Source organism: Rana temporaria, chromosome 6, assembly GCF_905171775.1.
Source record: "Rana temporaria chromosome 6, aRanTem1.1, whole genome shotgun sequence".
Taxonomy (NCBI): Eukaryota; Metazoa; Chordata; class Amphibia; order Anura; family Ranidae; genus Rana; species Rana temporaria.
The window spans coordinates 24,731,726-24,746,046 of record NC_053494.1 but is presented as its reverse complement, the minus strand read 5'-3'; the positions used below and the strand labels follow the sequence as shown (position 1 = coordinate 24,746,046).

Sequence of the window (14,321 nt, the reverse complement as noted above, 5' to 3'; positions counted from 1 at the left end):
ACTGCACCGAAAGCGTCTCCGCTTTGCTGAAGCCCTGCTCCAGAATCATCTTCTTTCCGAAGATCTCCGAGGTCATGTCAGGGACTCTTCCGTTCACCTCTTTCAGCTGAAGCACGACCGTCTGCTTCATCCAGGGCTCCAAGGTTGGCAACCCATCTGCAGGCAGTTTCGGCTTCGCTGGTCTCGGTTGGCTGGCGCCGGCCGGGATGGAGGTGGAGGTTGAGGCGGAGACATTCTCGGCGGCCTCGGAGGAAGTGGCTGGGGCAGGGTTCTTCCTCATCATCTCTTCAGTCTCCTTCGTCTCATCAGTCACTTTTTCAGTCTTCTTCTGGCTTTTCCCCATCTTCGAGAAGTCTGGAAGTCGCTTCGGGAGTTCTTCGGCGGCTTCCTTCCTTGTTCCTCGACGTCTTCGCTCTTAGCCTTTACAAAGGCTCTCGCATCTACTTCCCGAAGGTAGTAATGCGGATCTCCTCATCTCTTCAAGATTTTTGCGTTTTGAAGAGAAACCAGAGTATACCTGATAAAGGGGGTGAGAGAACGCCCCACCGAGATCCCTGTCCTGGTCACCTGATGGAGAGCCCACCCCTCATTACATTTTATATCATTTATAATCTTCCATATCACTTCCATCATATACACCAAGCTAGAGAATATGAAGAGAGACAAGAATATCAACTATCATGTTCATCAGACCCATAAATCTCTATAGAAGATGAGAGATCTGTATGCAAATCACCAGGAACACAGAGAGAGGGATCATGGGAAGAATGGGCGGGGCCTCCTCTCCACCACGCCTCCCCCAGTATATGAGTATACGAGTCCTGATTACTGACACGGAGGAGGAAAGTCCAGACCAGAGATTTAGAAGCTCGGTAGAAATGTTTCCGTCTGAAATGAAGTTAAAGAAAACTCAGAACTTTTGCCAATAGGTGTCATTTTCCTGCGTTTGAAACGTATGTTTTTACCACTGCAGCTCCGGACGGTGCGTTTTTTGCAATGAGCAGGCTTTTTTTTGCGTTACTTTTACTGACAATTGCGCAGTTGTGCAACACAGTACAGAAATTAAATCGATTTTTTTTCAATAAGCATATTTATCTTCGGCTGCCTGGACCACATTTTACTCTTTTCTCTGCCAGGAGCCTAACGCCCCGGGGCCCTTTTCGGAGGACCATTTGACGATGCACCCGTCGCAGTTTTTTGTGTTCACTCTTTATGTGTGTGCACATTTTTCCTGCACCGGGTGAAGTTTTTGGGTTGTGTTTTGCACTCCACAGGCTTTTCAATAGAAATAAAAAAGCATATATTTATTGGTTTGTGCAAAAGTTATAGCACCTCTACAAACGCTACAATATTTTTTACCCACTATACACACATACACATAACACACACACACACATACACACACAACCACCCACTATATACACACACACATACATACACATACACACAACCACCCACTATACCCACATACACATACACACACCACCACCCACTATACACACACACACACAACCACCCACTATACACACATACACATAGACACACACACACACATACATACACACAACCACCCACTATACCCACATACACATACACACACCACCACCCACTATACACACACATACACACACACACACAACCACCCACTATACACACATACACACACACATACACATATACACATACACACACCACCACCCACTATACACACACATACACACACACACACACACACACACACACACACACACAACCACCCACTATACACACATACACATACACACACACACAACCACCCACTATACACACATGCAATTCTCTCTCCAAATTCAAATAAAAAGTTTACAGCAGACCCGTTAAAGAGACAATTGAGAGGAGACCAGATCCACCACCCGAGAAGACGTGTTGTCCAAGAGGATGCTTATTGATTAAAGCAGAACTCCAGTCAAAAATAATAAGAGACAAATGAAAATCCCATTAAACTATAAAATAACAGAACCAGCTTTTTCTGCATTTTTCAGTTTTGTTCTGGAGATTTTCCCTGCAGTACTTTGTTGTGAAGTTAGATGTCCTCAGACTGATGACCAGCATCATTCAGCTCACTTCCTCTGAGTCCAGGTTGTCCTGGATCTGCCCCCAGCCTGTTACTGAACAGTGAAAGTCAGAGATATAGATGCCTCTTTTTCTGATATGCTCCAAGAAGTCATTAAGCTGAAAATCTCCTGATTTGCTGTGCAAAGGTCTACATATTTCTACATTCAGCCGTCTTTCTCCTGCAGGTATAAGAGTAAAAAGAAGGCCTTTACCAAGTACTGCAAGAAATGGCAGGACGAGGAGGGCAAAAAGCAGCTGGATAAAGACTTTGCATCCATGAAGAAATATTGTAAGGCTATCCGAGTCATCGTTCACACCCAGGTGAGAGGACACTAAAGACACAAGACCGGGGCGTCCTTAAACAGTACAGAACACTTATCTTAATAAACAGCATCTCTTCAGTAAAGTCCAGGGTAGCTTTGGTAACACAGGCAAACAGCTGGAGGGATCCCAGACCCTAGTACACAGGAGGGAGGGGGGGGCACCTCAATGGAATATCAATACTTGGAAAGCAGTCAGAGAGAGGCTTCCCACATTAGCTGTTTATTTTTTAGAAGCTGCATGCTATTAGCTTCGGCCTGCCTGCCTGCACCCTCAGGGCTGGTGCAAGGATTTTTGACACCCTAGGCGAAACCTTGTTTTGCCGCAACCCCTTGGCTCCACCCCTGACTCAACCCCCTTTGTCCTGCCCATGTATACCCCACCTTTTTAATGAGGCACCCATCAAATGCAGCCTCTCCAGTGCCTATCAATGCAGCCTACCAGCGCCCAACAATGCAGCCTCATCAGCGCCCATCCAATGCAGCCTCACCAACGCTCATCAAATGCAGCCTCACCAGCGCCCATCAAATGCAGCCCCACCAGCACTCATCAAATGCAGCCGCACCAGCACCCATCAAATGTAGCCTCGCCAGCGCCCATCAATTCAGCCTCACCAGCGCCCATCAATTCAGCCTCACCAGCGCCCATCCAATGCAGCCTCACCAGCGCCCATCAAATGCAGCCTCACCAATGCCCATCAGTGCAGCCTCACCAGCGCCCATCAATAAATGTTTGCTTGCTTCTGTTCATTCGGGAGTTGGGACACAGACACAGTCTTCCACCACCAGTGCGCCTCTGAAACTATGTACAAATGGAGCGGTAGCTACCTGCAGATGCTGAGACTTAGTTGCACAGAGAAGAGAGTAGAAACACCAGTGGCCAGGTGCCCCTAGGCAGCAGTGCACCCTAGGCGGCTGCTTAGTTTGCCTAGTGGTAGTACCAGCCCTGTGCACCTTGGTTCTGAGAGTAGAGAACCTCTCACCTGGCTGCCCAGCTATTAAAGCTTTCCTTTAAAATACACACAGGGTACACAACCTAGTGGTCCAGCCATGGTCATCTTGTTATGTTCACTTTGTGGCTTGTAACCTGGCATTCTGTGAACACCAATACTAGACATGTGCATTTGTTTTCGTCCGAATGCATTTTCGTCCGAATTTCAGGTGTTTTAACAAACGATAACGAAAGCACAGAAAACTAAAACCGAAAGATCCGACATAAGCAAATGCTTTATTTTCGTTTTCGTTGCGGTCGAATGTGCCTAACCTTAACTCTATTAGCCCAATATTATTCTACATAAAGAGAAAAGATTCGACATAGAGAGAAAAAATTTGACATAGAGAGAAAAGATTCGACATAGAGAGACATGAAGAGTCAAATTTTTTATTATTTTTTTCAAAGATTCTGTCGAATCTTTTTTTTCTTTTCTTCTTAGAACATTCGACAGACACCATAAGCCTTCAATGACAGATTCGACCTTAATTGTGCCTAACCTTAACTCTATTAGTCCAATATTATTCTACATAAAGAGAAAAGATTTGATATAGAGAGAAAAGATACGACATAGAGAGACATGAAGATTCGACAGAGAGAGACATGAAGATTCGACATAGAGAGACATGAAGATACGACATAGAGAGACATGAAGATACGACATAGAGAGACATGAAGATACGACATAGAGAGACATGAAGATACGACATAGAGAGACATGAAGATACGACATAGAGAGACATGAAGAGTCGACATAGAGAGACATGAAGATTCGACATAGAGAGACATGAAGATTCGACATAGAGAGACATGAAGATTCGACATAGAGAGACATGAAGATACGACATAGAGAGACATGAAGATACGACATAGAGAGACATGAAGATACGACATAGAGAGACATGAAGATACGACATAGAGAGACATGAAGATTCGACATAGAGAGACATGAAGAGTCGACATAGAGAGACATGAAGATACGACAGAGAGAGACATGAAGATACGACATAGAGAGACATGAAGATACGACATAGAGAGACATGAAGATACGACATAGAGAGACATGAAGATACGACATAGAGAGACATGAAGATACGACATAGAGAGACATGAAGATTCGACATAGAGAGACATGAAGATACGACATAGAGAGACATGAAGATTCGACAGAGAGAGACATGAAGATTCGACAGAGAGAGACATGAAGATTCGACAGAGAGAGACATGAAGATTCGACAGAGAGAGACATGAAGATTCGACATAGAGAGACATGAAGATACGACATAGAGAGACATGAAGATACGACATAGAGAGACATGAAGATACGACATAGAGAGACATGAAGATACGACATAGAGAGACATGAAGATACGACATAGAGAGACATGAAGATACGACATAGAGAGACATGAAGATACGACATAGAGAGACATGAAGATACGACATAGAGAGACATGAAGATACGACATAGAGAGACATGAAGATTCGACATAGAGAGACATGAAGATACGACATAGAGAGACATGAAGATTCGACATAGAGAGACATGAAGATACGACATAGAGAGACATGAAGATTCGACATAGAGAGACATGAAGAGTCGACATAGAGAGACATGAAGATTCGACATAGAGAGACATGAAGATTCGACATAGAGAGACATGAAGATACGACATAGAGAGACATGAAGATACGACATAGAGAGACATGAAGATACGACATAGAGAGACATGAAGATACGACATAGAGAGACATGAAGATTCGACATAGAGAGACATGAAGAGTCGACATAGAGAGACATGAAGATACGACATAGAGAGACATGAAGATACGACATAGAGAGACATGAAGATACGACATAGAGAGACATGAAGATACGACATAGAGAGACATGAAGATACGACATAGAGAGACATGAAGATACGACATAGAGAGACATGAAGATACGACATAGAGAGACATGAAGATTCGACAGAGAGAGACATGAAGATTCGACAGAGAGAGACATGAAGATTCGACAGAGAGAGACATGAAGATTCGACAGAGAGAGACATGAAGATACGACATAGAGAGACATGAAGATTCGACATAGAGAGACATGAAGATTCGACAGAGACATGAAGATTCGACAGAGAGAGACATGAAGATACGACATAGAGAGACATGAAGATTCGACATAGAGAGACATGAAGATTCGACAGAGAGAGACATGAAGATTCGACAGAGAGAGACATGAAGATTCGACAGAGAGAGACATGAAGATACGACATAGAGAGACATGAAGATTCGACATAGAGAGACATGAAGATTCGACAGAGAGAGACATGAAGATTCGACAGAGAGAGACATGAAGATACGACATAGAGAGACATGAAGATTCGACATAGAGAGACATGAAGATTCGACAGAGAGAGACATGAAGATTCGACAGAGAGAGACATGAAGATTCGACAGAGAGAGACATGAAGATTCGACAGAGAGAGACATGAAGAGTCGGAAAAAAAATATTAATTTTTATTTTTTAAAGATTCTGTCAAATTTTTTCTTCTTCTTCTGCTTAGAACATTCGACAGACACCATAAGCCTTCAATGACAGATTCGACCTTAATTTGGATTTTCGGACGAATGCATTTTTTTTACGAAAAACAAAATAAATAAAAACGATTTTCGGACGAAAACGAAATTACGAAACAAAATATTTCAGTGTGCACATGTCTAACCAATACTAAAACCTGTTACTGTATAGCCCAGGCATCCCAGACTCAGCTCATTGTAGGCTGATTGTTGTAGCATAGAAAAGAGTCATAAAAGAGCTTCCTAGAACCTTATGTGAGAGTTTGATGGGTCTGGCTGCAATGGGTTCTGTAAACTTGGATGATAAACTGTCTGTGTTTCATGACTTTAGCACAGCTGCAGAGTGTTCTGACCAGCAGAAGCTGTTCGCTGATTGGTTTGAAGTGTTACCAGAAAATGCTCTGTAATTCTGCCTAGTCGGTGATGTCTCTGTCCCCTCCATGCAGATGAAGCTCCTCCCCATGCGACAAAAAAAGGCCCATTTGATGGAGATCCAGCTTAATGGAGGCACTGTGGCGGAGAAGGTGGACTGGGCACACGAGAAGCTGGAGAAACAGGTCCCAGTGAACACCGTCTTCGCTCAGGATGAAATGATTGATGTTATTGGAGTCACCAAGGGAAGAGGAATGAAAGGTGACGTCGTGTTGTAATTATTGCAATGCCAGGCTTAGCATTCGCCTTGAGCTGCCTTATTAAGGGGGACTTACTTTAATGTAGCTTTATAATGATTGCTTTGTTTGCAAATAGATGTTTTTTAGTGGAACCTGATAGAGGGGAGGTGATGGGCAGAAGGAATCTGATTTAGCCCCTATTATCACTGAATCAGACTTTTAAATTGTGCGACTTCACTTGAAGGTCAGTGCGACTTGACTGACATCTGTGCGACTTCATGTATAGATATCTATGCAAATAGCACCTGAAATCGTCAGAAATCGTGCGAAAGCTTTGTTTTTCAAATCGGTGCGGCACCGCAAAGTCAGACTGACTTAAACAACAGTTCTATTGCCTACAATAGGGTGCGACTTGTCATCCGATTTGACAGGTCCAAATCGCATGACAAGTCGCACCGGTGTGATTGGGGGCTTAGAGGATTTGAGGAGTCTAATTTGGGCATAATTGGTAACATTCTTCCAGAGAACAAGCGGTAAAGTATTTTTATACTCATCTTGTGACAGGTGTAACATCACGCTGGCGCACTAAGAAGTTACCCCGTAAAACACACAAGGGGCTTCGCAAGGTGGCTTGTATTGGAGCCTGGCATCCAGCTAGGGTGGCATATACTATAGCCCGGGCTGGGCAAAAGGGCTATCACCACCGTACAGAGATCAACAAGAAGGTAACGGAGATCTCTGCTTCTTCCCTCTCTATTCCTTCCCGTCTGTCTGTATCTATCTATCTATCTATCTATCTATCTGTCTGTCTGTCTGTCTGTCTGTCTGTCTGTCTGGCTGTCTGTCTGTCTGTCTATCTGTCTGTCTGTCTATCTGTCTGTCTGTCTGGCTGTCTGTCTATCTATCCATCTCCATTATTCTATTTTTTTCTCCGTTGCTCTCCCTCTGCCATCACTGTCTTCCTCCCTTCTCCTTTTTTTCTTCCCTGTGCTTTCTTTATTTTTTCCCTTTTGCATCACATCTCCTTCCCTCTCATCCCCTCTCTTCTCTTATTCTCTCATTTGCACTGCTTTACTTACCATCTTTTCTCTTCTTCTCACCTCTCCTCCCCCTCATATTCCCTCCTCTCCTCGTCTTTTCTTTTCACCCTTCATCTTCCTTATAGTATCTCATCTTCCCTGTTTTATTCTCTCCTCTCCCCTCTTGTATTCTCTCCTCTCATTCTGTTCTCTTTTCCAGTGATTTTTACTCTCTTTGCTTTTACTCTGTTCTTCTCCCATCTCCCCCTCCTCTTTATCTTCTCTCATCTCTCTCCCTCTCTTTTCCACCTTTGTCCTCTCAGCATTTTTTTCTTTTTTTTTTCTTCTCCTCTTCTCTCCACACCTTTTTTACTTTCCCCATTCTCCTCTCCACACTATACTTTTCTTCTCCCATCTCTGTTCTCATTTTCTTGCCTTTCCATTTCCCTTATCTTCTCTCCTCTCGTTTCTCCTTTCCTCTTCTCTTTTCTCTCCTCTGCTCACCTCTCTTATGCTCTCCCACTTTCTCCTCTTCTCTTCAGACTTTTCTTCTCGCCTATCCTTTTAACTTTTCACACTTTTGTTCTTTTTTCCCCTTTCTTTTGTTGTCTTCTTATTTCTTATTTTCCCCCTCTGTATTTTCTTCTCACCTCTCCTCCCCTCTCCTTCTCTTTTCTCCATGCTTCCCCTGTTCCTTTCTCCTTTTCTCTCTTCCTCTCCACTTATGTCATCTTCTCTGCTTTATTCTTTCTCCTGTATCCTCTTCTCTCTTCTTCCCCCATCCCCTCACTTTTCTCACTTCCACTACTTTCTATTCTCCTTCCCTTTGCTCTGTTCTTCTCTCATGTCCTCTCATCTCCCCTCCTCTTTTTCTTCTCTCATCTCTCCTCGCCACAATTCTCCTTCTCCACTTTTCTTTTTTATGCTCTCCACACTTTTTTTTTTCTTCTCCCTTTTCTCTTTTCCGCGCTATTCTTTTCTTCTCTCATCTTTTTCCTTTCCTTCCTTTTCAAATCCCCTCTATTTTCTCCTTTCCTTTCCTCTTCCCTTATCTCCTCTCCTTTCCTTTCCTCTTCCTCATTCCCTCTACTTTTTACTTTTTCTTCCTCTTCTTGTTTTCTCTCCTCTGCTCACCTCTCCTGCTTTCTCCTCTCCTCCTCAAACTTTTCTTCTCTCATTTCCATTCTCTTGTTCACACTTTTTTTCTTTCATTTCCATTCTCTTGTTCACACTTTTTTTCTCTCATTTCCATTCTCTTTTTCACACTTTTTTTTCTCATTTCCATTCTCTTTTTCACACTTTTCTTCTCTCATTTCCATTCTCTTTTTCACACTTTCTTTCTCTCATTTCCATTCTTTTTTTCACACTTTTCTTCTCTCATTTCCATTCTCTTTTTCACACTTTTCTTCTCTCATTTCCATTCTCTTTTTCACACTTTTCTTCTCTCATTTCCATTCTCTTTTTCACACTTTTCTTCTCTCATTTCCATTCTCTTTTTCACACTTTTCTTCTCTCATTTCCATTCTCTTTTTCACACTTTTCTTCTCTCATTTCCATTCTCTTGTTCACACTTTTCTTCTCTCATTTCCATTCTCTTTTTCACACCTTTCTTCTCTCATTTCCATTCTCTTTTTCACACTTTCTTTCTCTCATTTCCATTCTCTTTTTCACACTTTTCTTCTCTCATTTCCATTCTCTTTTTCACACTTTTCTTCTCTCATTTCCATTCTCTTTTTCACACTTTTCTTCTCTCATTTCCATTCTCTTTGTCACACTTTTTTTCTCTCATTTCCATTCTTTTTCACACTTTTTTTCTCTCATTTCCATTCTCCTTTTCACACTTTTTTTCTCTCATTTCCATTCTCTTTTTCACACTTTTTTTCTCCCATTTCCATTCTCTTTTTCACACTTTTCTTCTCTCATTTCCATTCTCTTTTTCACACTTTTTTTTCTCTCATTTCCATTCTTTTTCACACTTTTTTTCTCTCATTTCCATTCTCTTTTTCACACTTTTCTTCTCTCATTTCCATTCTCCTTTTCACACTTTTTTTTCTCTCATTTCCATTCTCTTTTTCATACTTTTCTTCTTCCTTCCTCTCTCTTTTACTTTCTTTCATGTTGAACTGATATGAAAGGTCATAAATCGCTTGCACCTATACTGTCTGTTGCTGCTGATGCATTTGTTCTCGACTATGATGTTATGCAGTAGGTTTAGTTACATATCACTAAATAAAGAATTACAAATAAAAAAAGATCATAATCATAAATCAGCTAAATCATCACTGATTTTTAAGTGGTTAAACTTTCCTCATCTATAGACTGAAGTTCATTCCTTCGATCTATGGACCAAGAGATACATTGTATTTCTTCATTATTTCTCTGTGCTGAGGAATGCCTTTTTTTCTTATTTTTTTGACACCGACCGTGTGTACGCGGCCTTACAGTATCACTTAGCAATAATGCATGCCAAGTACCTCACACAGTCACTAGAGGGCAGTCTCAGCTCTGTGGAGACCAGACAACAACAAGCTGTGCCCCATCCAGTGTAACAATGCTTGCTGTTCTCCCCATAGATTTATCGCATTGGCCAAGGAATACATCTGCAGGATGGAAAAGTCGTGAAGAACAATGCAGCAACGCAGTATGACCTCACAGACAAGTCCATTACACCATTGGTATGAACTGAACACCCCAGCCAAGTGGTCACATGACAAGCCTGGAATGTCATCTGCTCTTTTTTAGCTTTATTTGCACTTATTTGTTTAAATGTTACTTTAACCACTTGCCCTCCGGAAGGTTTATACCCCCCCTTCATGACCAGGCCACTTTTTCAGATATGGCACTGCGTTATTTTAACTGACAATTGCACTTGTAGTGCAACGCTGTACTCAAATATAATTTATGTCTATTTTTTCCCACAATTAGGAACTTTCTTTTGGCGGTCTGATCACCTCTGCGGTTTTTGTTTTTTTTTGCTCCATAAACAAAAAAATACCGTCAATTTTGAAAAAAAAATAAAGAATATTTTTTACTTCCTGCTATAATACATATCCAATATTTTTTTTTATAAAAATCGAATTTCTTCATCAATTTAGGCCAATACGTATTCTGCTACATATTTTTAATCAAAAAATCCCAATAAGCGTATATGAAATATGGGGTATTGCCTCAAATTGAAATGTAGGACACTAATAAACTGGTAACACTAATACAGTGATCAGTGCTAAAAAATATGCACTGTCACTGTGTTCCTAACCAGTGCTTATGTACTGTGTGGGAGGTGCTGTTACTAAGGTAAGGCATAGATCCATGATCCTGCTTTGCTGGAAGACAGGATCCCTGCCTTCCCTACTGACAGAATGGCGATCTGCCTTGTTTACAAATCTGCCTTGTTTACATAGGCAGATTGCTGTTCTGCCTGTGTACTGAATAATCGGCGGGTGTCGGCAGACATCACACACATGCACCCCAGACCCGGAAGTTTCAGATCACGTACTAGGTATGTGATCCAGCCACTTTGCCACTGTATTTCTAAGTTATGCAGTCGGCAAGTGGTTAAATATGCAGAATGTTCATCTGTCTCAGGGGAATCCCAATTCTCCATAGAATGTTGTCTAGTCCAAGTGGGTGTGGTTTCATTGAAACATGGGTGTGGCTTGAAAATGACATTTGGAGAAGGGGTTTGATGCATTGGGAGAGGAGTTTTTTGGCTGGGTAGTTTCATCCTCTAACAAAAATGATCCTTTTTGAAGAAGTGGATAGGATTTGTTGACCTAAAGCAGTTGTCTACAAACTTCTGCTGGGGGCCGTTTGCTTGTATTTATTTGTCCCTTGGGGCACTATTCCTCACACAGAAAGGAGACACTATTGTGCCAACTGATACCAACAATGGGGCACTATTCCTTCCAATGATACCAATGATAGGGCACTATTCCTTCCAATGATACCAATGATAGGGCACTATTCCTTCCAATGATACCAATGATGGGGCACTATTCCTTCCAATGATACCAACAATGGGCCACTATTCCTTCCAATGATACCAATGATAGGGCACTATTCCTTCCAATGATACCAATGATAGGGCACTATTCCTTCCAATGATACCAATGATAGGGCACTATTCCTTCCAATGATAGGGCACTATTCCTTCCAATGATAGGGCACTATTCCACCCCATAAGAGCCAGTTCACACCACAAAAACACACTCCACATCCGATCCTGGATGCGTTTCTGCATGCACGTTTTTAACGTGTTTTTGAAGCATTCCGGTGCATTTTTGATGCATTTCTGGATGCATTCTAGGTGCTTTTTTGTCTTATTTTTTTTATTAATGAACAAAAATCATTTATTTTTAAAGTGTATGTTTTCTAGTTTGGATATGAAGGGGAGGGGTTAGACCCTTTATCAAATTATTATTGCTGTCTGTGTCCCCATTAGGGAGATTCTCCCTAGAACAAGAGGTAAATCGAAATCATCCAATGGGAACACCGGTTCCAGGAACAACTGTCTAAGGCCGCATACACACGATCGGTCAAACCGATGAGAACGGTCTGATGGACCGTTTTAATTGGTTAAACGATGAAGCTGACTGATGGTCTGTCGCGCCTACACACCATCGGTTAAAAAAACGATCGTGTCAGAATGCGGTGACGTAAAACACAACGACGTGCTGAAAAAAACTAAGTTCAATGCTTCCAAGAATGCGTCGACTTGATTCTGAGCATGTGTGGATTTTTAACCGATGGTTGTGCCTACTAACGATCGTTTTTTTTTTATCGGTTAGGTTAAATTTAAAACAAGATTGCTTTTTTTTAACCTATGGATAAATAACCGATGGGGCCTACACACGATCGGTTTGGTCCGATGAAAACGGTCCATCAGACCGTTCTCATCGGTTTGACCGATCGCGTGTTTACGCGGCATTAAGGACAAACTCTGATAATTTGGGGAGATTTCCACAGACTTTATGTTGTGTTTCTGGGACAGGAAATTACATTTCCCCAATGGTACATAAGCGGCAAAAAACGAACTGGACAGGGGTTTCAACCTTTCTCCAATTTAACGTTTTGGCTGTTAATGCACTTGAAATATAACATTTTTCCATTTGTTTTGGTTTATAAAAAATATTAAAATTGAGTAAAACCTTGTTGGACCACAATGGCAATTTTTTTTTTTTCGTGCATGTTTCCTTCTCATATTTTCACATTATCACAAAAATTGTGTATTCACCTGTATTAATTTTTTTTGACAATACCATGATGCCATTTTGTAAATGTTATAAATAAGAAATATGAATAGAGATATAGAAACACTGATGTAAGGGCTGGAAAATACATATTTTGCAAAGAATTTTGTGCATTTTTTTTTTATTCTTGGTTCCTGCTATAACAAGAACAGGGGCAATGACTCACTAAATGATAAAGCCAGGATGAGGATGATGGCCCTGAAACGCATTCCTTTGTAAACAAGGTCCTTTTAAAACAGGTTTAAAAAAAACATATGAAAAAATCCACTTGAGTGTATTTAGCAATTAGCTTGTCCATTTAATGGCCTTTAAAATGTTATTTATGCAGTAAAAAGTTGTCTCAAAAGTGCTTTGTGGTTTTTAAGTTGCATTATCACACTTTCAGAGTCAACCGATAGGATAAAATGGTTGACTTTATGTGGGTGATAGAGGCACTTCTAACATGTCTCACTTTTTTCCCCTAGGGAGGTTTCCCCCATTACGGCCAAGTCAATAATGACTTTTTAATGCTTAAAGGTTGTGTGGTGGGGAGCAAGAAGAGAGTGCTCACGCTTAGGAAGGTGAGTTGATCTCAATATGCGTGTGTGTGTGTGTGTATATATATACAGTATATATATAAACTAAATGATGTATGTATAAAAAAGATAGCCGATACATTGCCGAAAGCATGTAGTCTCCTCTTCATATTATTAAGTTGAGGTGTTTCTAGTGAAGGACATTGTTAATTCTACAGTTTATAAGGAAATGTAAGGCCTTGTACACACGACCGGATTATCCGATGAAAACGGTCCGCCGGACCGTTTCCATCGGACATATCCGCTGCCGGATTTTGGTTTGATGGTTGTACACACCATCAGACCAAAATCCCAGCGGAAAACATACGCGGTGACGTGTCGCGACGTGGCTGCGCCGTCGCCGCGACGATGACGCGGCGGCGTGCGCGACCCTGGAAGGTAAATACTTCCACGCATGCGTCGAATCACTTCGACGCATGCGAGGGATGGCGGTCGGTCGGACAAGTCCGGTGAGTCTGTACAGACGACCGGATTTGTCCGACGGACAGGTTTCCAGCGGACAGATTTCTTAGCATGCTAAGAAATTTTTGTCCGCTGGAAAACGGTCGGCTGGACAAATGTCCGCCGGAAAACTGTCCGATAGGCCGTACACACGACCGGATTTGTCTGCTGGAACTGGTCCGCGGACAAATCTCAGCAGACAGATCCGGTCGTGTGTACAGGGCCTTAGACAATTGTACATCTCCAGCCTTGTGGCAACAGTTTCGGGAAGGTCCATTTCTGTTCCAACATGACTGTGTCCTAGGGTGCCCACGTGTCCCGGATTGCCTGGGACTGTCCCACATCTGACATGTCTGACCTGGGTCCCGGGCACCTTCATTCCGGGACAATACAGTGTCCCAGAATGAAATAGAGGACACAGTCACCCCCTACTAACTAGTAACTACT

General features: G+C 42.0%; 1 protein-coding gene across 1 annotated transcript in view; it reads left to right on the top strand.

Annotated features, from left to right (window-relative positions):
• Nucleotides 1-14,321, top strand: part of RPL3L (ribosomal protein L3 like) — a 47,594-nt gene that overhangs the window by 24,553 nt on the left and 8,720 nt on the right. Inside the window, exons 4-8 of the mRNA XM_040356468.1 lie at nucleotides 2,280-2,415; nucleotides 6,426-6,612; nucleotides 7,155-7,315; nucleotides 10,183-10,284; nucleotides 13,323-13,418. Coding sequence (XP_040212402.1) covers nucleotides 2,280-2,415; nucleotides 6,426-6,612; nucleotides 7,155-7,315; nucleotides 10,183-10,284; nucleotides 13,323-13,418 — 682 coding nt within the window. The remainder of the gene's footprint in view (nucleotides 1-2,279; nucleotides 2,416-6,425; nucleotides 6,613-7,154; nucleotides 7,316-10,182; nucleotides 10,285-13,322; nucleotides 13,419-14,321) is intronic.